Source organism: Notamacropus eugenii, chromosome 3 (assembly GCF_028372415.1).
Source record: "Notamacropus eugenii isolate mMacEug1 chromosome 3, mMacEug1.pri_v2, whole genome shotgun sequence".
In the NCBI taxonomy this organism is placed as follows: domain Eukaryota; kingdom Metazoa; phylum Chordata; class Mammalia; order Diprotodontia; family Macropodidae; genus Notamacropus; species Notamacropus eugenii.
The window spans coordinates 13,997,616-14,023,895 of NC_092874.1; the positions used below are offsets into that span (position 1 = coordinate 13,997,616).

At 41.8% G+C, this 26,280-nt stretch overlaps 1 protein-coding gene across 10 annotated transcripts in view; it reads left to right on the top strand.

The window, feature by feature from the left end:
- DNAH11 (dynein axonemal heavy chain 11) overlaps positions 1-26,280 on the top strand; it is a 302,015-nt gene that overhangs the window by 85,348 nt on the left and 190,387 nt on the right. For 9 of the 10 annotated variants that reach the window (XR_011976511.1, XM_072650882.1, XM_072650884.1 and 6 more), the window contains 8 exons: positions 2,352-2,510; positions 5,682-5,804; positions 6,998-7,120; positions 7,458-7,682; positions 9,374-9,465; positions 11,736-11,862; positions 19,262-19,411; positions 25,841-26,074. Coding sequence is in view for 9 of the 10 variants with exons in the window: in XM_072650882.1 (XP_072506983.1) it covers positions 2,352-2,510; positions 5,682-5,804; positions 6,998-7,120; positions 7,458-7,682; positions 9,374-9,465; positions 11,736-11,862; positions 19,262-19,411; positions 25,841-26,074 (1,233 nt within the window). In the remaining variant the exon portion in view is untranslated. Of the gene's footprint in view, positions 1-2,351; positions 2,511-5,681; positions 5,805-6,997; positions 7,121-7,457; positions 7,683-9,373; positions 9,466-11,735; positions 11,863-19,261; positions 19,412-23,078; positions 24,408-25,840; positions 26,075-26,280 lie in introns of those variants that run through there. The other variant, XM_072650891.1, reaches the window with a different exon arrangement.

Consider the following 26,280-nt stretch of genomic DNA (forward strand, 5'->3'; position numbering starts at 1 on the left):
GTCAAGGGACTGACCAAGGTCCCAGAGATCCCTGACTCAGAGATATATAGCCAGAAGGGACCTCAGATGGCATCTCATCCAAGCCTCTCATTTTACAGATGAAGAAACTGAGCCTGGAGAGGTTAAGTGACTTGGTAAAGTCATGAAAGTAGTATATGTCAGAGGTGAGATTTCAACTCCAGAACCAGGGCTTCTTCCAATGTATCACTGAGGTCATCGTGTTTGTACGTGTTTACCTGAAACTGGAATATGATTGCACTAAGGTTTGGAGTGGGAGTTGAATGATGGAATCATCCTTATTTCTCCACTTTCTTTACATCCATAGACACAGCTATGCTAGGAAGTGAATGCCTTCCCACATAAAGGAGGCAAATTAGCAAAAGCAAATCATCAAGAAGACCCAAAACTTGTAGATTCAGAATCACAGCATCTGAGATCAAGAAGGGCCTTAATCCAATTCACAAGTGAACAAGAATCCTCTTTTCAACATCCTTGGTCAGGATCACTCAGCCTTAGCTTAAAGCCATGCAACGAGGGAGAACCTGCTCACTCCAAGGCAGCATATTCTATGATGAGGGCTAGACAATTCTCTCCCCTGCTTTGTGACTTCCAACCACTGTTGTTAGCTTTGCCCTCTGGGAGCAAGCAGAAAAAGTCTAATCCCTTAAAAAATGTTACTTAATATTTTTTACAACTAAGATACATTTATTTATTTCTCACATCCCTTAATTGACTGTTGGGTGGGAAGATACCCTTGGAATATGGCTAAGCATGGTCAAGCAAGAGATTCCTATATTAGACAGTAATCCAAGACAAATATAAAAGGTTCATGATGGAAAATACTATCCACACCCAGAGAAAGAACTACGGAGTCTGAATGCAGATCGAAGCATACTCTTTTCACTTTGTTTTTTTGTTTTTTCTTTCTCATGGTTTTCCCCTTTTGTTCTGATTCTTTTTTCACAACATGACTGATGTGGAAAATATGTTTAACGTGATTGTACATGCATAATCTGTATCTGATTGCTTGCTGTCTTGGGGAGAGGGGAAGGAAGGTAGGAAAATTTTTAGAAAAAATACTATTAAATGCAAAAAAAAAGAAATTCTCGTATTGGCAACATTCAAAAATTATTTGTCTTGGTCTGCAATTTGAGTCAGGAGGTGAGTGGCAACATTGTGGTCCTCTGGAGACAGGGTCGCTCATTAGACTGGTCAGCATCCTGAAATCTTTGAAAGGTGCTCATTGCAGCAGTGTTGCTGTTACATACGTTGTACTTTCTCCTGGTTCTACTCGCTTCCCTCTGCATGGTTTTGTACAAGTCTTCAGGTGTCTCTGAAACGTTCCTTTTCATCATTTCTTAGAGCACAAGTGGATACCATAATTTGTTCAACCATGCCCACCCAGCACCAGTTTCTAATCTCTCTTCCACAGAGAAGCTATCAGTTATTTTGTGCCCCTGGTCCCCCCAAACCTTCTCTTTTCCATGATAAACATTCTCAGTTTCTTCAGTCAATCGCTGGTATAAGGTTGAAACCTTTCGCTAGTTGGTCAATAAGCATTTATTAAGGGCTTCAATTGCTTTAGGCATTGGGCTAAGTGCTAGGGATATAAAGGAAGGCAAAAAACAGTACTTGCTCTCAGAGAGCTGACAGTTTAATGAGGTGAGACAACATAGGAATCATTAGAGAAAGAAGTATATGCACATATATTACATATATACACATATGTGTCATATATAGTCACTTGAAAGTAAATATAGAAGGAAGACGCTGCTACAGAGAGGAACATATTGCTTTACTCCTTCCAGAAGTCTCTAGTTTATCAACTCTGTGTCTAAAATGAAGGACCCAGAAATGCTGACCTTGAATTTCCATGACATTTCTTTAGTTGGGCACCAGGAACATAAGGGACAGCAGGGACAATAATGAGAATGATAAACTCAGCCAACAAATTCTAGAACATCCCAAGAGCTGCTTGCAGTCCCTAACCAAAACATCACACTGATTCTATATGTTTTCCTATCCTTGCACTGAAGTTGGATAATGATAATAATTAATAATAACTAGAATGGATATAATGCTATAAGATTTGCAAAGTTATTTCCATTTGCTCTTCACAACAAGCCTGGAGGTAGGTGTCATTATGATCTTTGTTTTACAGATGAGAAAACTGAAGTAAGCAGAGGTTCAGAGAATTGCCCAGGGTCACACAGCTGGAAGTCTAAGGCTAGATTTGAACTAAGGCTAGATTTGAGCCAGGTCTTCCTGACTCCAGTCCCAATCATTTATCTACAGCACAACAAAATACAAGAGAGATGGTTTAACCATTCACAACAATCCCTATTCCTCAGGACATATGGTCACTCAACAAGGAAATCCGCTTTTGGGATGCTTACTTGGGACTGGAGCTAATGGTGAAGAACCTGCTGGCATCTCTGAAGGCAGTGATGGAGTTACAGAACCCAGCCATCAGGGAGAGACACTGGCACCAACTGATGGACATCACAGGGGTCAGTATCTTGTAAATTCAGCCCATTTGGGAGCATGAAGGTGGCACTCAAGTATCCCTTGAAAGGTACCTTCTGGCATGAAGTAAGGAAGGTGCCTGGGTGATATTGAGGAGGACCATGGAAAGTGGAGCCTGAGTAGAGGTAGAGGATCACAGCCATGATGTCTTTCAACATGTAGTCAGGAAGAGTGCCTTACCATGGAGAAATGTTTCCAGTACACAGTTGTTTATTTTCTAAAGATACTTGATTATACATAAGTCTCCATATCAATTGAAGTAACTTTTTGTTGTTTTTCCAGATCTCATGACTAGTTTTTTTCCTTGAAATATCATTCACCTCCACCCTAGAACCGAACTTTTCCTTTTAACAAAGAATAGTTAAGCAAAAATACCCAATACAATGAGTTCATTTAATTATTGACGCAACGTTCTGCTCTAGTAGTCCCCCGGTTGAGAGAGGAATGGCATATTTCAATTGGCTTATCACAGTCTGTATATGTGATTTTGTTTGTTCCTTAAGAAAGAAAAGGAACCAAACTTACATATAAACTTCACTGAATGTCAGAGAAGCTAACAACCCTTATAAGTTCCAAATGGATGAGATAATTGAATATTGTGACAGAAAAGTCAGGAGTAGACTTCTTGCCTATAAGTTAAGAAGTGAAAACTAAGATGAAAACTAAGGAGTGAAAACTGAGGGACACTTAATGAACTAGAGAAGGAAATGGCAAGACAGTCTAGGATCTTTGCCAAGAAAACCCCAAACAGAAGAGGACATGACTGAACCAACTGAAGAACAAGGCATTTAGAAAGATAATCTGTGGGAAAAGATCGGGGCCTTTGGGATAGTCAACAGAAAAGGTCTCTGACAGACTCTAACTAGCTTCTGTGCCCAGATAACCTCCATGGTTTTCTTTGTGGGGGAGAAATGTGTAGAAATTCTAATGTTAGGTTTTGGTTTTTTGGGGTTTTTTTTTTTTAAGAATCCTAGGTCAATTTGCTGACAGACTTGATGAGATTAAAGAAATGAATGGAAATTGTATTAAATCACTCCAGTAGTTTGGAATGAAAGATAAGTGACACACTCCCTATGTTATTGGGATTTAAAATGGATATTAACAAGTGACCTGGGTGATCCTTCTGTAAAATGGACTTTATAGACAGAAGAGACGAGAGAAGTGTCTGGGAAAAGAAGAGCATGCTGTTAGCACTGAGGCTGGCTCTCTAACTCAGTGTCTTTCACGTTGGGCAGCAAGGAACCCTGAAACATCTTGAGTTTCTTTTTTTTTTTAATGAATCTTGTGGAATTGTTAATAAGCATTAAAAATCATAGTTTTAGGGGATTTGATTACCACGATTTTACCAAAGTTTTGTTTAGACTGAAAGTCTCTGCCATCATGAGAATGCTTAAGAATCATATTAGAGTCTAGTCCTTACACATATCTAGGAGCCATGACTGAGCTCAATCTGAAATTGAAAGGAAGGCAGCCTGGTATAGGAGAGTGAGTGTTGGGCTGGAAACCAGGCTCATTTTCACTTTGTGCATCTGTCTTAAGGTGTGCAACCTTAGGCCCTGGTTTCCTAATCTGGAAAGTTTCTGAGTTAGACTACATGGCCTCTCAAGTCCCTTCATCCTCAGCCTGCGCTTTTATATATGTTAATTTGAATTCATTTCTTGGAACTTTTGTTAACTTTTTCTAAAAAAAAACGTTTTATGGATTTGTTTTCTATACATAAAATACAGTTCTTTTCTGTAATGAAGGTTACCCTCCCCCTGTCTCCCTTGTAACAAAGACAAACATGGCAACTTCCCCTGCTAGCCTGGGCACTGCTGGGCACCCCTAGGCACCCTTCTCTCTGTGCAAAGAAGGCTGTGCACCTCATCACTCTTTCTCCAGCACCAAGATTGGTCATTGTGTCTAATCCGTGCTCAGCTGCCACTCAGTGCTGCTTCTATTTGTATCACTGTGGTCATTTGGAGACCTGACTTCTTGGTCTGGCTTTCTTCCTTCTGTCACAACTCTTCTAAGTCTTCCTAGGTTTCCCTGAATTCCTCCTATTTTTCATTTCATATAACACAATATTTGCATTATTTTGTCACAATTTCTCCAGTCGATGGTACCTCCTTTGTTTAATTTTTTGCCATCACAGAACATGCAGTAAAGAATATGTGATCCTATAGGAGATCTGTCTTTGACCTCAGCCTCTAGACCCACCGGCGCGATTGCTAGCCTAAAGGATATATACACATACATGCATGTTGTATATGTTCCTATGTACATGTGTGCATACATATGAGTGAAGCTAAGAGCTTTTGTCACACATTCCCAAATTGTTTTTTTTTTTTTAGGAAAGTTTGGGCAAATTCACAGCTCCATCACCCATGTACTCAAATTCCTGCCTTGAATCACTCAGTCAACAGGCTTTTTATTGTAATCTACATCTGTGTGCCAGGTCCTGCCTTTCCAGGCCTTGGCTACTTCCATCTTTGTTGCCTCTGCTAATTAGATGGGCATGAGGTAGAGCCTCAGAGTTGTTTTCATATGCATTTCTCTTATTAGTGAGGTGGCCTCTTCTTTCCTTTCAGGGCTTTTAACACTCTTCTACCCATTCTTATTCACTCTACTGGTCTGCTTGCTTTTCTTTACACCCAGTATTTCATTTATCAACTCTGGGACCTCCTGCTTGGCACATGGTGAAGTCTGGTCAGTGACCTAGTCAGTGACTGACTGACCATTCTCCATGCCTGTCATATTTTCCTTCTTCTCTTCTACCTCTTAGCTTCTTCAAGACTAAGGTCAAATGTCACCATCTGCAGGGATCTTCCCCAAGCCCTCTAGCTGTCTTCCCACAGAGATGACCTTCCATCAGCACTGTCCTGCACACTCTCATTATCTCCCTCATGAGAATGGGAGCTCCTTGAGGGCAAGGACTTTGGTTCTGCCTTCATGTCCCCAGTGCTTAGTACAGCACCTGGCCCACAGCAGCTACTTAATGAGTTGTTTGAGTACTCAATTGGAGCATTTTTCCTATAATTGTTGATGGTTTTTCTATTTTGACAATTGTGCATTCCTCTACTTATCAGTTGAGGGAATTCCTCTTAGCTATTAAGCTACCTTTAAAAATATGTTTGGATTTTAGATTTTTCTTGCTGATTTCTTCTTTTTACTAGGTTAAGTTCTCCATCAATGAGGGCACCGTTTTGGCAGACTTATTGAGACTGCAGCTGCATAAAGTGGAAGATGAAGTCCAAAGTATTGTGGACAAAGCTGTGAAGGAGCTGGGGACTGAAAAGGTAGAATTTTCTGCCTTTGGTCCTCATGTTCTTGGTGGTGGCCTATTTCTGTACAAAAGAAATGCCTACTTAGGAACAGGTGCCTATGAAATAGTAGAAAATGCACTGGATTATTATTGTTCTATAAGGAATGATAAGCAGGCAGATTTCAGGAAAACTTGGACTTATATGAACTGATGCTGAGTGAAGGGAGCAGAACCAGGAGAACACTGTTCACAGAAACAGCAACATCGTGTGATGATCAGCTATGTTAGACTTAGCTCTTGTCAGCCATACAACAATCCAAGACAATCCTAAAAGACTGAAGCTATGCAGTCTGAATGCAGATCTAAGCAGACTATTTTCACTTTGTTTTTTTTCTTGTGATTTTCCCCCTTTTGTTCCGATTCTTCTTTCACAACATCACTAATGTGGAAATATGTTTAATGTGATTCTACATGTAGAGCCTATTTCAGATCTCTAGTTATGTTGGGGACAGAAGGGAAGGGGAAAGAAAAATTTGGAATTCAAAATCTTACAAAAAATGGATGTTGAAAACTATCTTTACATGTAATTGGAAAAAATAAAATACTATTAAGTGGAAAAGAAAGAAAATGGACTGGATTGGAGACCAGGGTTTAAATCCTGGCTCTTCTAACAATGTGGCACAGTGGGTCAGGCACTGGGCCTGGAATCAGGAAGACCTGAGTTCAAATCTGGCCTTAGACACATTAGCTGTGTGACTCTGGGCAAGTCACTTCACCCTGTTTGCCTCAGTTTCCTTATCTGTAAAATGAGCTGGAGAAGGAAATGGCAAACCACTCTAGTATCTCTGCCAAGGAAACCCCAAATGACTGAAACAATTGAACAATAACTAGTCACTTAAGTCCTTTGAGCCTCAGATTCTCCATTTGTAAACAAGTGTAATATGTGTACACCACCTACCTCTCCTGGCTCTTGAGACAAAAGCACTTTTAAAAGTTTGAAAGAAACAAACCTTGTCCTAGCTCTGAGAGTCAGAAGTCTGGGGCCTTGAAAATGAGCTCTACTCTTAGTCTCTGCCAGACCTTGCTGACTTCTTCACACCTCAGTGTCATGATCCATGAAATGGGAGTAATCATAAGTAACCTGGATATTCTTTGGAATTTGTAAAATGCTTTTATAATGAAATCTGTTTCATAAGATACTAAGTCACCTATTCATCCTCTTTCCAGATTCTTACTGAGATCAGCTATACCTGGGCCACAATGGAGTTTTCATATGAAGACCACTACCGGACGGGCATCCCTTTATTAAAATCCGATGAACAACTTTTTGAGACCCTAGAACACAACCAAGTAAGATGCCTTTCCCTCACCCCTTCCTCTTTTACAGAAACAGTATTCTTTTTCAATGGAAATTTGAGAATCTTTTGGGCTCTAAGATGGAACAATAACATAGATTTTCCCAGTATTCAGTGAACATTTCTGGTCTCAAGTCAGGACAACTTCATATCCTGTGTGTTTTTCCAACAGCTGCAGAACCACATGGTCCTATTTACCACTGACGCATTTACTCCAGGGAGAGATTTACTTGCATTGTTCATTACAGCAAGAGACTTTTAAATGTGTGCCGAGCGACTTGCACTTAATTATAATCTCGTTTGTTGCTTTTAATTGCATGCCCTCCTTTTAGGTTCAGTTGCAGACGATCCTACAAAGCAAGTATGTGGAATATTTCATCGAGCAAGCCTCAGGTTGGCAAAAGAAGTTAAATGCGGCAGACGCAATCATCTTCCTTTGGATGGAAGTTCAACGGACCTGGTCTCATTTGGAGAGCATCTTTACAGGCTCTGAGGACATCCGAATCCAGCTTAGTGAAGATGCAAGAAGATTTGATAGCGTTGATGCTGACTTTAAGGTAGCCTGAGGATGTCGTCAGATGTTTTCATGGGTTGTAAGTAGAGATGAATAGCCAAGGTTTCTTCAGGGTATACCTCTTGGTTAACCCAAAGACAGAAGAGATGGAAGGGACCTCAAAGGCTATCTAATCCAACATCCATTTTATGAATGAGGAAACTGAGACTTAGAGACAGTTTAAGTGACTTTCCCCAAAGCTATATGGGTGGTAAGTAACAGATACAGGATCATAGAACTAGTACTGAAAGGGACCTCAGAGTCCAACGTCCCCATTTTATGGATGAGGAAGCTGAGACCTGAAGAGGTGAAATGTCTTGTTTGAAGCTAGGTGATCTGGTAAGTGGCACATGGGATCCTGGACTAAAGCTGGAAAGGATGTCAGAGACCAGCTAGTCCAACCCTCCTTACAGAGAAGAAAAGTGACTCGAGGAAGTTGTGAGTAACCCGAAGTCACATATAAGGAACAAACATGAGAGGAAAGACTTAAACCCAAGTCCTCTGAGCCCTAAGCATCATTCCAAGGTGGTCTTTGAGGACTGAAAAAAGCCATCACGCAGCAGCCAATCCAGTGGCAAACCCCTCTGAACTTAGCAAGGGTGATCCTGAGATGCCAGAGACATAATATAAGTTATTCCATAAGCCTGAGCTCTTCTGTGACACTCTCGCGTTCTGTGGCCATGTCCAAACCACAGAGATGCATCACAAGAGAATCTTCCTAGAAGAATGCAGTAACAATTAAGTTAAAATAAAAAGCCCTGACTGAAAGAACAATGGGCCTGCCCATGTCCTCTGTCATCACATGTTGGGAGCTAGAATCTCCTTCCTCCATCTCCCCCTTGGGCCGTTTCTTTCTCCCATTTTGAAGCAGAATAAAATGTGGGCCAGTTTTTTTCTGTGCTGTGTATCTATGCCCTGTTTATTGTGACATGTATTAGGCAACCTTGGAAGGCTACTTATTTATTCCCTCTCTTTTGGCTGTTTTTGGGGGTAGAAGCAATAATGAGGGTGAGTACTAGCAGGAATGGTGGTGATACTCAAAGGATTTCTTTGGGGAGAAAGCATCTAACCTTGCTTCTTATGAGATCTGTGATCTCTGTCAATCAACATGTGCTAATTAAATACCAACTCTGTATTTGGCTGTGCTGGCCAAAAGCGAAGCAGTACCTGCCCTCAGGGTGCTTGTGTTTGGTCAAAGGAGGTGCCAAGTATATATAGAGCATGTCCAAGATGGGTGGCCAGAAGGAGCAGTAGAGAGAGTACCAAGCCTACAGTCAGGAAGACCTGAGTTCAAATCTAGCCTCAGACACTTACTAGCTGTGTGACCCTGAACAAGTCCCTTAACCCTGTTTGCTTCAGTTTCCTCATCTGTAAAATGAGGTAGAGAAGGAAATGGAAAACCATTCCAGCACCTTTGCCAAGAAAGCCGTCAAAGGGTCATGAAGTCAGATATGACTAAAACAGTCGAACAAGGTAAAAAATAGACCCAAGGGACCTTTGGAAGGGGGGGCTTGACTAGCCGGGGACACCAGGAAAGGCAGAAGATGGGGGTGGGACTGGAGCTGAGGGATGCTCTGAAGCAGAGGTTGGGAGGGAGTGTGCTCTAGGCACTGAGAGTGCACACAGAGCCTGGCAGAGAAAGGAGAAGGCTTGGAGAAAATTGTGGTGCTGATGATTGACTTTTCTTTCATGCAGGAATTAATGTTTGACACTGCAAAGATCAAAAATGTATTGGAAGCAACAGGCCAACCCAATCTGTACGAAAAACTGAAGGATCTTCAAGACAGGTGAGGTTAAATGGATGATATGGAAACGGTCACTGATGTGCTTACAATCCTTCAAGGTTTGAAGAGCGAGTCTTGGGTCCGTTATATTGTGTCAGCCTTACAACAACCCCACCCCGCACGCGCACGCACACGCACACACACACACACACACACACAGACACACACACACACACACACACACACACACACACACACACACACACACACCCTAACCCCAGCCAATACCATAGTAATAACTCCTAGTACTTTAAGGTTTACAAGGTGCTTTATCTTTTTTGACCCTCACAACAGTCGTCAGAAGGGAGTGCTCTTATCATTCTTATTTTACAGATGAGGAAACTGAGGCACAGAAAGGTCAAGTGACTTGCCCAGAGTCACATAGTTAGTCAGTGCTTGAGGCCAGATTTAAATTTAGGTCTTCCTGATTCCAGGCCCAGCACTCTGTGATCTGTGCTACCAAAGTGCCCACATTTTACAGGTAGGGAAACTGAGGCTCAGAGAGGCTAGGTGACTTTGGTTATGTGGTCACACTGCTTCTATGAGTCAGAGGTGTGACTCCAACTTGGCCCTTCCAGAATCTTCTTGACTCGGGGATCTTCACTGGCCTCTCCAAGGTGACTTCTACAATGTTACAGGGCACATTTAAAGAAATTTAAATATGCGTCGAATGAAATTCAAGTGAATTCCTCTTTCTGCAATCCTAGGCTGAGAATCATAGAGGGATTTCTTTAGCAGCAAAGAGAACAATCTCTCCTTGTTAGGAATAGACAGGTGCGACGCTTTCAACAAGAAGAGTTTGTTTTAACACCAGAACCTGTTTCGTCAGGGGGTTATCCAGCCTCACACACACACGGGAGCAGCTCAGCAAATGTTTGTTGAACAGAATCAAGCTGGAGTCAGAACATAAAATGGAATTAATTCTCAAGCAGAAATAATGTTCACAGTCCAAACAGACTTTGATTAGAAGGGGGCGGCAGTGAGTCGATTTCTGAAGGAGTTAATTGTTTCTGATTAAACTCCATGGAAACTAGCTGTGCCACCGGGCCCCAGAGCAACGTAGCAGAAAAGGTAAAGAGGGACCCCCACCAATAAACAAACTTCTGAAGATGGAAACTTTGAAGGAGAGTGAGTTGCCCTGGAGGCAAGCAGGGGACCACCTCTCCCAGGAGGCCAATCAGTTAATACACAAATGCTAATTTGGGGCCACTTAGGGTGTTGGGTGCTAGCTGACCACTTGCTGGGGATGCTGTTGGGGACATTCATGTCCCAGGACGGGTGCGATGGTGATGGAACCCTGTGCATCCAACTCTGCTGCTTAGTACAGGATGTGGGAGATGAGTGGGAAGAGGCCAGGGAAAGGAGGAAGATCTGGAGCAGGGATTTCACTTCTCCAGTCAGTGCAGGTCCACTCCTGATTATACTCTCAGCCTGCCTGGAGCATCACCCAGCCATGACACATCTGAGGCAGGCTTGAACCCAGGTCTTACTGACCATGATACCATGTTTGGTTTCTACAGAGACAAACCTCTTCCAAATAAAGTGAATGAGGGGAGGAAACACTGGAAAACTGTTCAGATGGTGGGTTCAACACTGTGATTCCCCAGAGTGCCTAGGGCCTTATTACAACCATTGGTGCTCTGGAGAGAGTCTGTGGGGCAACCTAAGGGTCTCTCTGGAGAAACTGCCTTCAATAATATCATGATTAAATACTATTTTAATAATAATAACGATATAGACAGAGTGTGGCAAAGTACACAAAGGGCCAACCTTGGAAGTCAGGAAAATTTTGGTTCAGTGTGCCAGCAAGAGCTGACTGTTAAATTTCCAGTGTGAGCATTTCATTTCTGGGAAACTAGTGAATGCTTCAAATTAAGGCTTAGTTTATTGTTTGGTCTGGTTGATTCCATAGACTTAAGGGCATGCTAGAGAAAATATTAATGATGCAGATTAAACTTTAGAAGTGTGTCATGTATGCATTTTTTTAGGAGAGCCAGTTATTAAACATTTACTAGCACACCCCTGCCTGTGCCAGCCCTTCCTTTGCCACAGACCAGCTGTGGGATCCTGGGCAGTGACCAAGCTGCTCCCTGAAACTCTAAGTTGTGGGCAGGTGTCATTACTTTGGGTGGTCCCTTTGTAGACACAGGAGCTGTCTAGGCTAAGAGTCACTCTCCAAGAAGAAGGTAGGAGAGGGAGGACGGGGGATTCTTCCCTCTGTGGGAGCAGGGAAGGATGGCCTCGACCCAGTGTGTCGCTTTTCTGTTTTTCAGGCTCGTTCTTTGTGAAAAAGCTCTTGCCGAATACCTGGAGACCAAGCGGCTGGCTTTTCCTCGCTTCTACTTTGTCTCCGCTGCTCATTTGCTTGACATTCTCTCCAACGGGAACCAGCCAAAGCGGGTAATGTCTCCCTGGCCTCGCTCTGCCAGGACCCAGATCCCTGTGATGGGGCACTCTGGAGGGGCCAGGACTTCGGTCTGCCCTGCTGGCTCGCACAGGGCACAGGCATGGCTGAGAAGAGCATGGAGAGGCAGCGTGGTATGGTGCCAAGGCAGGGAGGGTTTGTGGCCTGCCTCCAGCACTTCCTGGATGGGTTTCTCTGAGCCAGTCACTTTCCTGCTCTCTAAGATACCTCAGACATCATTTGACCCAACCCCCTCATTTTTAGATAATGAAACCTTCCTTAGGTCGCATGGGCAAAGTGAAAGGGCCAGGATTCAAACTCAGTTCCAGTCAGGTGCTCTCTGCACTGTCCGCATGACCCTACCTCCAACCGGTCAGTAGGTATTTATGAAGTGCCAATTATGTGCCTGGCATTACATTGGGCACTGGGGGTGCCAAGATAAGAATGAATAAGACAATGCCTCCCTTTAAGAGCCTTCCATCCAGTTGGCATGAAACGACACGTTACATGGATAAATATAATTCACGCATGTACATACATATATACACATACATGTACATACATAGTTATATAGTACATAGGTATATATAGGTATATAGTTTTTGTTTCTGTTTAGTCATTTTCAGTCATGTCTGATTCTTCATGACCCCATGTGGGGTCTTCTTAGCACAGATACTGCAGGGGTTTGCCGTTTTCTTCTCTGGCCCATTTTACAGAAAGAAACTGAGGCAAAAGGGGTGAAGTGACTTGCCCAGGGTCACGGAGCTAGGAAGTATCTGAGGCTGGATTTGAGCTCAGGAAGATGAGGCTTCCTGACTCCAGGCCCAGTACTCTGTGCATTATGGTGCCCCCTAGCTGCCCATATACATTCACACGAGTCATATTCACATATATATTCACATACATGTGTTTGTACATGTTTGCATATATTTAAAGATCTTTATTCACAAACTACACAACAACCGGGGTGGGGGGGGAGGGATGGTCAGGAAGAGCTTCGTGCTGAGGCCCAAAGGGAGATAAGGATTTTAAGTGGCCAGGGTGAATACCAGCCCATTCAGGTGTGGCCACAGGCTGTGGAAAGGTGTGTAGGAAAGAGATGAGAAGCCAGAGACCGGAGGGGTGAGAACCAGGGGGAAGAAAGGCCGTTTGGATGAGAATGCAGGGTCCAGGATGGGTTTGGAGTCCGACGGGCAGGATTTGGATGCCAGATGGAGGAGGCCGTGTCTTATCCTCCTGACACTGAGGGCCACAGAAGCTGCTTGAGCAGAGCGGTGCCAAGGTCAGATCTGCACATCATGGATGTCAGGAGATATACAGTCTGAATCTCTCAGCATCTCAGCAGCAGTTTGGGGACAGAAAGGAGTGCCTCTCCCCACACCCTCAGGCGGGCTAGGCTCTGATTGGATCTTGCGGGATAGTGGGGAAGAGGAAGCAGTGGCTTCATTCCCACTAAGCCCTGGACCTCAAATCAAGGCCACATGGTCTGGTGGAGGGAAGGCTGAATCTGGAGTCAGTGGACCTCGGTGAACTCCTGACTCTGTGACCTCGACTTCCTCCTCTCTTTAGTGAGAGCCAGGGGAGCTTGGATGTCCTTCCAGCTCAGAATTCTGCAATCCCAATTCTTCCGCAGCAGGAGGAGAGGTCTACTTTGCATCGGTCACCAAACAAATCAAGATGAAATCAAGGTGACTTCCTGCACTGGGCATGCATGATTTCAGTGATCAGGATTCTGCCAGTCCTTGACCCCTGTCCTCGACTCCCCACCCTACCCCCAAAGAAGAAAGGCTCTTTTTAGTATAGTAAATTCTAGGGTGAAAGGAGCCTCAGGTGTCACAGTAATAGTAGGAGTCAGCACTTTAATATCTGCAAATCACACTACTCATATTATCTTTGTGCAGGGGGCTGCCCTGTCATTAGCCCCATTTTACAAATGAGGAAACTGAGGCTGAGAGAGTAATTGACTTGCCCAGGGTCACAGAACTGGAAAGCATTCAGGTCTTCCTGATTCTGCTTTGTAGATGGTGAAACGGAAGCACAGGGAGGTGCTCAGAGGACTTCTGATCCTTTTTAAAGGGGGAAAGCAGCATAGCATAAGGGGAAGGATACTGCAGAAAGAAGTCTAGTTGTAGAGAAACAGCCTAAAAATAGGAGCCCTTCTGCCTCTAATTGACTGTGATCAATTTTTAATATGAAGCTTCATGTGATTTAGAAAACTGGATTTAATTCAATAACCATTTGCTATGTGCCTACTATGTGCTTTATTGTACTAGAGACAAAAAGAAGACAAAAACCCAACAGTCTTGCCTCGTGGACCTTATATTCCCCTGGGGAAAACGATGGGTGCACATAAGCATATGTGAAATACAACTGAACTCGTCTGCAATAATTTTGTCTGGGGTCAGGTGTAGGTAAAGGAAACACTAACAGCCAGGGGAAATCCTCTAGGAGATAACTCCTGAGCTGTGATTTGACAGAAACTAGGTATTCTATAAGCTAAATGAGGAGAAAAGAGGCTAGGCAGAAGGAATGGCCAATGCAAAGGCTTGGAGGCTGGAAACAGATTGTAGAGCATAAGGCCAGTATGGCTAGTATGTAGAGTTGAAGAAGAAAAGTAATGGGACATGATTCAGGAAAAGTAAGTTGGAGCCAGATTGTGAAAGTCTTTCAGTGCCAAATGGAGGAGTTTTATTTTTTATTCTATCCCAGAGGCTGTAGGGAGCTATGGTGGGTTCTTGAGCAGGAAAGTAACATACTCAGCCCTGTGCTTTAGAAGGATTAATTTGAGAGGCTGTTGATTGCTTTATGAGGGGCAGAAGTGAAAGGGGCTGAGTACGATTCCAAAGTTAGGAGCCTGAGCCACTGAAGGGACAATGGTATCCTCAGCAAGAGCTGAGGGAACTGGACAAGTTTTGAAAAGGAAGATACATTCTATTGCCCAGTTACAGATTTTAGCAGACCCTCCCGCCCTTCAGTGGCATCATGTATATCCTTTTTTTAGGTCCCTCCAAGCTCTGACGTCTTTGATGCTGAATGATTGCGCCTCATTCCAGGGATAGACAGATAATTAGAGTATATGGGAGTTGCAGGGGGGTCAGCCCTGAGGATGTAATTTATGGGAGGCGTGTTAATTACACTTCCTTTCCCCCTATTTTCTGCGGGAGCAGATGTGGGTGCCAGAGCAGATTGCTGAACGGACTTGCAGTTTTGAAATGTTAATTTCCCCAGATGTAAATAGCTCACTGCTACATCTACAGGTAGACAAAAGACACAGGTCCCAGAGGCCACCTTGTCAGTAGATGGATGCACTGAGTTCTTGTGAGCTCTGGGAATGGGATGTCATTTAAAAAAAAAACACACATAGTCTTTTGGAAACCTACTGAATGCTTGATGAAAATAACAGCCATGATATTCCTCATCCTAATGAAAGCTTAAGCAAGTTATTCATTTCTCTTCAGCCTCAATTTCCTTATCTGTAAAGTAGGGGTTGGGCTTAATCAGGGGTTCTTCAGCCTAAGGTCTGTGAACTTGCTTTTTAAAAATTATTTTGATAATTTTATTTTGATATGATTGGCTTCCTTTGTGACCCTATGTATTTTATACATTAAAAGCCTCATTCTGGGAAGGTTTCTATAGGGATCCATGATGAACTTTTGGACTCAGCCAGTTCTCAATTGATGAATTGCTAATTGCTGTTTGTTTATGAACATCAGCTATATTTTATTTAATGCCTTTTAGTTTTAATCTGTTGGCTTCAGATAGCACTTTTCTCCTCCCTCCTCATCATTGAGCCCTTCCTGTTGGAATATTTTTTGAAAGTTTATTAAAAAGTTAGAATTGAGAAAAAGAAAGTACCTCCATGCTAGCCAATAAGAGGAAGAAAAACCCCCAAGAGGAGAAAAAAGTAAAGGTGGAGACACAGTAACTTAATTTCTATTCATCTCAGCTTCCTCATCTGTAAAATGGGATTATAAAAGCATCTACCTCCTGCGCTTGTTGTGAGGATCAAATGAGATAATAATTTCAAACTGCTTAATGCATATAGCAGGCACTATATAAGGGTTAGCTATTGCTAGTTATCATCAAGATGAAATATCTTCCAGTTCCCTACAAAGCTTTCTAGAAGGCTGAACTGGCAAAATCAGACTGAGCCGCGAGTCGTGGTCCCAGGACTGTTTGGGGACTCATCACTCTCATTCTTTCCCCAAACTGACAATTTTTAGTTTATGTGATTAAACGTTAAAGTCTCGTTTATGTGACAGCTCTGCACTGGAATATTATCTGAGTCCTTTGCACTGCATTATCCACAAACCACAGAATGACTGAGTTCCCAATGGCCAGACAATGAATTGTCTGATCATTGGAGAGAGTTCTTTGGGTTGAGAAGCCCAGAGGGAACCATGTGCAGAGATGTGGGAGGATGGGGTCCCTCAGGCAGAGACCAGGACACAGCAAATCAACTCAAGTTTAAAGAAAGCTAGAGACTTAAATACTCATCCTTTTCAAATTTACTCAAACTTTCACTAGATTTCCCAAAGTGATTTCCTGCCCTCTTCTCTGTTGATAGTGAAAAAATTAGACTAGAAAAAACCTCTGAGGCTGGAGCTCAGAGATGGCCTTCCTCTCAAGGACAGTATAACCGTCAGTATTGGTTTGGCATCTACATGAGGCAGACTTTTGCTCTTCTGCCTCAGTTTACCCATCCCATAAATAACCTTACCCCATAGAGGACAGGCATAATGGAAAGAGCATTGGGTTTGGAGTTAGAGGCCTCTGTCACTCAGATGACCTGGGGCAAATCATCTCCTCTTTCTGATCTTGTTTTCTTCTGTGTGAAACGGCGGAAGTTGGAGTAGCTGACCTTTGAGGTCCCTTATAGCTCTAGAGCTATGATCTTATGAGTTACTCTTCTCCCATGTTTCCAGGACACTATGTTTTAGTTACATGATGTTTCAAGAAAAAGTCAGGGTGAGGGCTGTCACCCTTGTAGAACAAAATCAAAGGTGTCAGTCTCCCCATCTCATACTAATTAAGTATCAACGTATAGCCTCCTGCCAAGGCATAGTAGGATCCAGGAGGAAGGTCCCAGAGAGCTGGTCTTAGATCAGCATCAAGCTTTGGGAAAGATATCATTTTAGCAGGTTCTTTCATTGCTAAATCATAAAAAGTGTGATTTATGTACAACAGTGTAGCAGGAAATGTGAGACAATACCCAGTACGTGTGGAGAGCTTCCAGCCTTGAAGTCTTTAAGTGGAGAATAGATAATCTGGAGGGTTTTGATATTCACTAGCTTAGAAGCAGAGGGATGGACTAATTATTATTATTGATGGTGGTTAGATAATACTGGGGTTCTGCACCTGAATGGAAGGCTGGTGGCAAAGCCTGGAGGCAAAGCTAAAGTGGGTATTGAGTTCAGGATAGATCAGGGACTAGACTCATCGAACCAGGGCTCAAACTCACATAACAGGTCAAAGCAGCAGAGGTCATCAGTGGGGATGCAGTAGCAGATCAGAGAAGGGGAAATAAGCAAGGACACATGAGGGGATCCTGTTAATTTGACTTCTATTTCCTGTAATTGTAGCCAACATTTATACAATATTTTATGGTAGTAGTACAGCAGAAGGGGTCAGAGGAGCAAGGTTCAAATCCAGCCTCTGCCACTTACTAGCTGTGTGATTTTGGGTTACTCCCTTTACCTCTATGGGCCTCAGTTTGTTTACGGGTAAAACTAAAGAGCTGAACTAGATAATCTCAAAACCTGCTTTCAACTCTGAAATCTATTATGTCATCATTCTAACAACTTTATGAAGGAGATAGTAAAATATCCATATTACAGAAGGGAAATCTCGAGGTTAGATATTCATTTCCAACTTTTGTTGGTTCTTTAAATGATTCAAATGATCTGGAACAAAATGACTTACCATTTCAACATTAAGTACTTATTCCATACAAGGCCTAGGGCTGGATTCTGGGGTTCAGTTAATCAAGAGTCAGACACTTATGTGCTAGATGCTAAGGACACAAACACCAAAGTGAAGCAGTCAGTGCCTTCAGGGAGTTAGTTTGTGCTGAGGTAGAGAAACAAGTGCATAGAATTGATGCAGCTAGGAAAAGTTTCGGAAGCTTCAGGAAGAAGGCGGCCTCTGAGTTGAGAACTGAAGGAAACTTGAGATTCTAAAAATTTGGGCTGAGAGAGTGTTTCAGGTACGGGGATGGAGTTTCATGGATAAGAAACAACAAAGCCAGTTGAGCCGGACCACAGAGTGTGTGAGGGGAAGAAATGTGTAATAAGGCTGGAAAGGTAAGTTGGGGCCAGGCTGTGAAGGGCATTGAATACCACACCAAGGACTGCATATTTGATTTTAGAGGTGATAAGGAGTCAAAAGACTTTGAGCACAGGAATGACATGGAGTAAGAGTCAGGAGGACCTGAGTTCAAATCTCACCTCAGACACTTGACACTCACTAGCTGTGTGACCTTGGGCAAGTCACTTAACCCCAATTGCCTCATCCTGGGTAATCTCCAGTCATCCTGATGAATATCTGGTCATTAGATTCAGATGGCTCTGGAGGAGAAGTGAGGCTGATGTCCTGCACAGCCCTTCCTCACTCAAAACAAAGTCAAGCGCAAGTCATGTCATTATTTCTCTGATGGCACGGTCTTCTTCGGCAACGAAGGATGAACACACATGAGCAGTCATTTGTTAAGAGCCCCCTGAGTGCTCAAAAGCTTGTACCCTCCCAGTTCAGTGGTGTATGTAGGCGGTTGTATTACTTTGTTCAGACAGTCTGAATCTCTGTGCTAATTTCTCGGCTTGTATTTACTTCTTTCTAATTAAAATAAGATTGTTGATCCCTTAAAAGTTGTTTTCCTTTAGCAAAGCAGATCAAAGAACCTGTGCTAGTAGGCCATCCTGGATGTGCTAGGGTGCTTTCTATAAAACACATGATCAGGCCAGACCTTACAGAGAACCTCTTTGGTAGCTGTGTGGAAGATATGTTGGAGTAAGTGAGGTAAGCCTGGAGGCCCCAAGACAAAAATGTCTTAGTCATTTCTCTCCAGGGGCTTGTTTATACCTGGGACGTAGCGGCAGATGTTAGAAGATAGAAGACACTCAGAGGCCTGTAAGCTCTCAGCCTCCTCATTTTACAGATAAGGCAACTCAGGCCAAAAGAGACTTGTCCAAAGTCATACCAGTGAAGCAGGTTTTGAACCCAGATTCTCCAGTTTCAAATCCTTTTCTCTTTCTGAGGCATCATTTTGACCCAATGTTTGTTTGGTTTTTTTAACAAATAATTTTAAGAAAAATGCTGTAACCTGTCTCCCCCTTCCCTTATTTTTCTAGAATATTGAATCTTTGCTTTAAAAAATGCCTTCTGTCTCCTTTGTTGTAGGTCACAAGACACTTGACCAAACTCTTTGATAGCATTGCAGATCTGCAGTTTGAAGATAGCAAGTGGCTGGCAGCCAGCAGAGCCATTGGGATGTACAGCAAGGAGAAGGAGTATGTCCCCCTCCATACTGGATGTGAATGTATAGGCCATGTAAGCAAAGATTCAGTAATTGTTCTTCTGAAAGGAATACTGCCTCCAGCTTCCCACAGGCTGAAATAAAAAGTACTACTGTGTTCGTGGAAAGGGAGAAAGGTTGTGAGTCACAGGGTCTGGGTTCAAAGTGAAGTTCTACTACCTCCCACCTATGTATATGTAATTTTATTGTATTCACCCCTATCTATCTTGAATTAAGGACTTCTGAACTTATTTACCCTCTAATTTTTGGTTGTTGTTGTTTTATGTAAAGATAGACATAGGGACTAGACTTGTAAATTCATTCACATATCTCACTCCCAAGTGAGAAAACTCTCTACAATTTATAGAGGGTTGCCTAGAGCCCTGAAAAGTTAAATAATTTTCCAATGTTTACAAAGCCAGGATGTATCAGAATTTTCAGAAATTACTGATTGTTTCTAAGATTTGTTTTTGGCATACTCATTTTTTTAAAAAATTAGATCATTTAGATTCTGATTAATTTTTAAACTATACTTCCAAGATCCTTTATTGAATATGATTTTATTTTGCATTATAATCTAAAAAGAGTGTATTTATTATTTCTGCTTTTCTGCATTTGCTTATAAGTTTTTTTGCCATGATACATGGTCACTTTTTTGTGAAGGTGCCATATACTGCTGAGAAAAAGGCATACTCCTTTCTATTTCCTTTCAGTTTTCTGCAGAGGTCTATCATATCTAACTTTCCTAAAATTGTATTCATTTCCTTTATTTATTTTATGCTTAGATTTATTTAATTCTGAAAGGAAAAGTTTAATTTCTGCCACAAGTGTAGTTTGACTATGTGTTTCCTCTTATAACTCATTTAATTGTTTCTTTAAGAACTTAAATACTATACCTTTTGAAGCATATGTGTTTAGTATAAATATTAATTACTTCATTATCAATGGTGACTTTTTGCAAGAAGTCGTTTCCTTGCCCTCTACCCCTCCTTCTTCTGTATAAATTCTTCTTTTACGAGATAATTACTCCTTTTTATCTCTCCCCATATATTTATATTTTAGAATTACCCCATCATATGCAGCTTAGCTTAAGCCTTTTTTTCAAACTACCCAAATAATGACAGTCATAAGAATGCTAATAGCTTTCAAATATAATAAGTAAACAATTTGACCTTACTAAATCCCCTATAATTGGTCTTTAATGTGCATATTATATTTCTCTTGGTTCTTATATGTAGAGTTTTCTATTAAATTCTACCATTTTTGTTACAAAGACTTTCAGTTCATTAAATATACATTTTTTTTTCCATTCAGAATTATACTTAACTTTGCTGGATAAGTTGCCCTTGTTTGCAACTCCAGCTCTTTTGCTCTAGGAATTACAGTGTTCCAAGACCTCTGGTACTTCAACATGGTAACTGCTATTCTTGTGAATTTCTTATTATAGCTCCACAATATTTAAATTATTTTCTTGTTGCTTGCAATATTTTCTCCTTAACCTAGGAATTTTGAAATTTGGCTATGATATTTCTGTAAGTTTTCCTCCTGGGATCTCTTTCAGGTGGTGATCAATGGACTTTTTCTATTTCTCTCCTTGTTCTAGAGAACTTCTGGAAATTTTCATTGATAATTTTTCATAATAGTGTATCAAGGATTCTTGTTTTTAATCACAAACTTTCAGGTTGTCTAAGTAATATTATCTCTCCTTGATCTGTTCTCCAGATTATGTATTTTTCTGGTGAGGTGTTTCACATTCTCTTCTAATTTTTGTTCGTTAGATTTTGTTTATTATTTCTTGGTATCTAATAGCATCATTAATTTCCCTTTGCCCAATTCTAGTTTTCAAGGAATTATTTTCTTAAATTTTTGATTCTCTATTTCCAGTTGGTTGATTTCTTTTTCATAATTTTCTTAACTTGGTCTTATTTTTTCCTCATTTTTCCTAGATCTCTCTTACTTGATTTTTTAAATTCCTTTTTATGTTCTTCCAAGAACTCTTTTTAGACTTGGAACCATTTTGACATTTTCATTAGGAAAAAAAGTGGCTTTTTCAGCTCCACTATTTTCCTGTGAACATGAACCCAGATTTTCTCTATCCCCATAGTAGTTATCTATGGTTGTGTTCTTTTTCCTTTCCTTATTTGTTTTTATTTTTTATTTTGTTTTAGCAGCTATTATTATAATCAAGTTCTAGTCCTGAGGCATGGGGAATGATGCCCCAAGCTTCAGGTCTTTCTTACTCTTGTTTTCTAAGCTCTGTGCCTAACTTTGGGCACTCCCCTCCATCCCTAAGCTACAGCTAGAGCCCCCAGCCATGCTGTCCCAGAAAAGTTCTTGCTACCTTTTGTGGCTACAAACTACAGCTGTCCTCTCTGCCCTGGAACTGAAACCAGGGACTCTGCTTTCCTACAAATACCCACAGCCTACAAGATTAGGTTTAGGGTTTGAAGGTTAGAATTGGAGGCATTTAGGGTTAGAGTGTCTGCTACCACACTACCAGGTATGTGCTAGATCCTTTTCTCTTGTAATTGCAGTCCAGGACTGGATCAGGTCAGCACAACTGTGTTTGGCATCCCTAATAGTGAAAAGTCCTTCAGTGTTCTCCTACTCAACTGTCTGACCACCACACTGTCTGTGAGGTGAAAGTTCCAAGCTGCCCCCAGGACTTGTTGTTTGTTGACTCAGTGGAGTTGGCCTGGAGGTGTTTGTCTTTCACTCTCACAGCACCTCTGCCCCTAGATGTCGTCTTTCCTGGAGTCTTCTTAAGTTGTCTTAGAAAGGCAACTCCTTTGCCTCCACTCTTGTTTACTTTTGATGCTCTACATTCACCCTGAGGCAATGTTCTGCCTTTGTTTGTGGAGGATATTTGGAGAGCTGAAAGTTTTCTGTTCTGCCATTTTCCCAGAATCCTCTCCCCATCTTTTTCACATTTACAGCTATGATAGTTAATTGTGCATTTCCCTTCATCTTTTTCTTTTATACTTTCCCCTCTCTTTGCTTTTTGCCTCCGTTTTTATAAAGAAGAGGATGATGAGAGAAAATAAATGAGCTCAGCACCAGTGCTCTCTGCTCCTCTTCCTCTTCCCTTTTCCTCATCCAGAGGATGGTAATTTCTTACTCTTTATTCATTTTTAAGCCCCTCTTTTGTTGGAGTTTGTTTTGCTTAAGGCTAATACCTCAGTTAATACATCCTCCCTCCTATTACTTTTCTCTTGTTCACTTCCCTTCATATTTCTCTGTTGAGTGAAATGTTTTTGTGTGCTTAATTCTCTCTATATGGAAGGGTACTCTTCCACAGTTTGATGTGTTCAGGGAGAGCAAGGTCCAAGTGTCTCCTGCTCCCCACTTTCATCTTGCTTATTTGTGTAAACTTCTACACCTCTATTATGTGAGAAAGATTTCCTCATCCTTCTTCCTCCCCACACATAGTGTATTCCTCTTCCCCTCTTTTTCCATTCTTCTTTCAAGATCATCAAAACATAACGAAATCACTCCCAGACTCTTTTCTAATTAGATTCCCTCTATAGACTCTGACAATGACAGTTTTAAGAGGATACGTTGATCATCTTCCTATGTTAAAATGTAAAAACGTCTCTCCTTTCTCAGTCTCTTATGGTTTACTTTTTTATATTTCTCATGAGTCCTATGTTTGTGTTTTAAAGTCTCTGTGCAGTTTGTGTCTTTTCATCAGAAATGCTTAGAAGTCCTCTATTTCATTAAGGACTCATTTTTTTTCTTCTGTGGGATTATACCCAGTTATACTGAGAAAGTCATTCTGGGTTATAAATCTATATCTTATGCCTCATGGAATATTGTACTTCAACCACTATTAGTCAACTAGAAAGCTCTACAGGTTCAAAGTGACAGATCTTCAGGCTCTCCTTTGGTCTGGGTTTTCTGCCCCAGTTATTGTATTCTGACTGGGCTGAAGGCTGAATCTGAAAACCTGGTCCACAATCAGGGTTTTAGCCGCACTGCTACTATTTCTTTCTGAACCTCTTCCTTGCTTATGCAGTACACAGCGTAGAGTTTGTAACTGCTCTTCATGCCTGATCTCCACACAGGTCCCTTCTTTGGTCTGTCCTGGATCCATGACCCATAACTGAGTAATCAGCAGAGTTGCTATTTGGTACCTGTTCTTGAACCCTGCACAAGATTGAAGACTCAAGTATGGGTCTGAGACCTCCACTTGCCCTGGTGCAAAACCATGTCTCTCAGTTCATGTGAGCTGAAACATTCTAAGCTCACTGGAGGCTAGACTCCAATCCCCCCATATCTGCAGACCTCTCTGTCTCCCTAGGCTGACCTGGGCTGGAAATATGACTAGTGCTATTTTTTTAATCTCAAATTGATTCATCAGACCTCAGTCTGCTATGTGTTCTAGATTTTTTGTTGAAGAGCAGCAGTGCTCAGGGCTAAGTTCTACCATCTTCATTACCCTTCCTACTTGTCTTCCAGATCTGTGGAAGTGATGACTTTCTTTACCAATTCAGATCATCACACACTATCTAATTTATTGTCTTAGAGATCTACCAGTCATTGAGAGGTTAAGTGATTTGCCCAGGTTCACATTTGCCCAGGCCGATGTATGTCAGAGGTGGGATTTAAATCTATATCTTTCTGACTCCAAGATATGCTCTCTACCAACTAGGCTCTGATGCTTCTGGCATGTGGAACTGCCATCTAGTAGAAGCTTAATAAATACTTGTTGGTATTAAAGCAACTAAACTCAATCAAGTCCAAATAAATTCAGTAAAAGTGTATTAAATACTATGTACTTTGGGACAGTCATTTTGCTTAGGACCCTAGTGGTACAAAGATAAAAATGTGGCAGTACTTGTCCTCAAGGAGCTTACCATCTAATGAGAGTGCAGGTGGAGAGAGACATGGAGACAATCATGATACAAGAAAGATGGAAAGGCCCTTGGTGGAGTCTGGTGATTGAATCTGGTGATTACGTCTTGAAGCAAGTCAGAGATTCTAAGAGGGAAGAATACTGATGCAGGACACGGAGAAAGGAAACGAAACACTGTGAGTGAGAATAGGCCCATGTGGTTTTATCATAGAGTACATGGAGGGAAGGAAAGTGTAAGAAGAATAAAAAAGGTCCAGGTCGTGAGAAGCTTCAGGGAGTTCTATGTGATCCTAGTTATAATAGGGAACCACTGGAATTTATTGAGCAGGTGGAAAGCTGATGTGGTCAGACCTACGCTTTTGAAAAATCACTTAAAAGCTTGAGAAAATGGTTTGGAGAAAAAAGTGAAGGAAGAAAGGGAGAAACTGTAACAGATTGGGATGAAGAGGAGTCTATATTGGAGTTTTTGGAAGCATAAAGAGAGGGCAAGGGCAGAATGGGTCTAGAACGTAGAAAGTAAACAAACACAGGCATAAAAGTAGTTTAAAAGGTCAATATCAGACAGGGATGGAAAGTTAGTTGGTTTCAGTTGAACGCCATGATCAGACTATTGTATTTTATTTGGTTGGTCATAGGGAGCATCTACAGGTTTTTAAGCAGAAGAATGATTTGATAAGAAGGGTTCAATAGGAAGATAACTGAGGGAGTAGTTTTGAGAATAAATTAGAGGAGAAGATCAACAGAACACAACAGTTACAAGGTTACCATAACTTTGGGGAAGAGGTGAGGACGTGACACATATAATCAATATCAAATTGCTTGCCTTCTCAAGGAGCAGGGAGGGTTGGGGTTGGACAGAATTTGGAACTCAAAATTTTTTAAAAATTGAATTAAAAAGATGTTAAATGAATGTTAATTTTTGCATGTAATTAGAAAGTAGTTAATGAAATAAATAAAAATATATTTTAAAAAGAAGTGAGGATGTGAACTAGCCTGATTGTAGCATCAGTAGAAAGGAAGAAAGATGCAAGAAATATCAGTGAGGTGGCCAGGCAATGACAAGTGATAATATTTGAGGGTGAGGGAACAGCAAAAGTCTATCAGGTGGAGGGTCGAGGTGACTGGGATGATAGTACTGCTATAAACAGAAATAAGGAAGTTAAGGGAGGGGGAGTTCATCTCTGAGCTTGATGACTTTGAGGGACAAGAGGAATGCCCGGGTGGAGACAGGCAGCAAGCATGGGGAAATCCAGGACTGGAGTTCTAGGAAAACGTTGTGAGTGGAGCTATAACTTTGGGAATCATCAACATTGAGGTGATAATGATGCCCTGGGAGTGGATCTGAGTACCCAAAGAGAGACTATAGAGGGAGAAGAGAAGAGGCCCAACTGGGTAGGCTCAGAGGCAGGTTAGGACCCCAGGTTCCTCCTGACTCCACGTTTAGTATACCACACTGTGCACCACTTAGTTGGCTTTCATTAGTAAGTGTTACAGTCTCCTCAGCAGGGATACTACCTTAGTCCCTTCAGAGCATCTGCAGAATATGCTAGTGAAGGTTTTCTTGACTCCGGGCATGAAGTCATTAATATAGTGTTTCTATTTTCACAAGGTGGAAACATGGCTCCAGAGCCTTGAAGAAGCCATGAAAGAAACAGTGCGCTGTTCCATCACGGATGCTACAACTGCCTTTGAGGAAAAGCCTAGGGAGCAGTGGATTTTGGATTTCCCAGCCCAAGTTGCACTGACCAGCTCACAGATTTGGTGGACCACCGATGTGGGGATAGCCTTCAACAGGCTGGAAGAAGGATATGAAACAGCCTTAAAGGATTACAATAAAAAACAGGTATGCCCCAGAATCCAGGTCTCAAAGTCTAATGCAACGGGGGAAGCAAGCTCAGGAAGGTCTTGCCAAGGTAGACTTTGAGTATGACCTGGTGACATCAGGCAAGTTTCTGCCACCTGAGGGCAGAACACCAAACAAGCTGAAGGGAGATGCATTTTCCTTCCATTTTAAAACTTAGGAACCATCTAATGCATCATAGAGAGCTT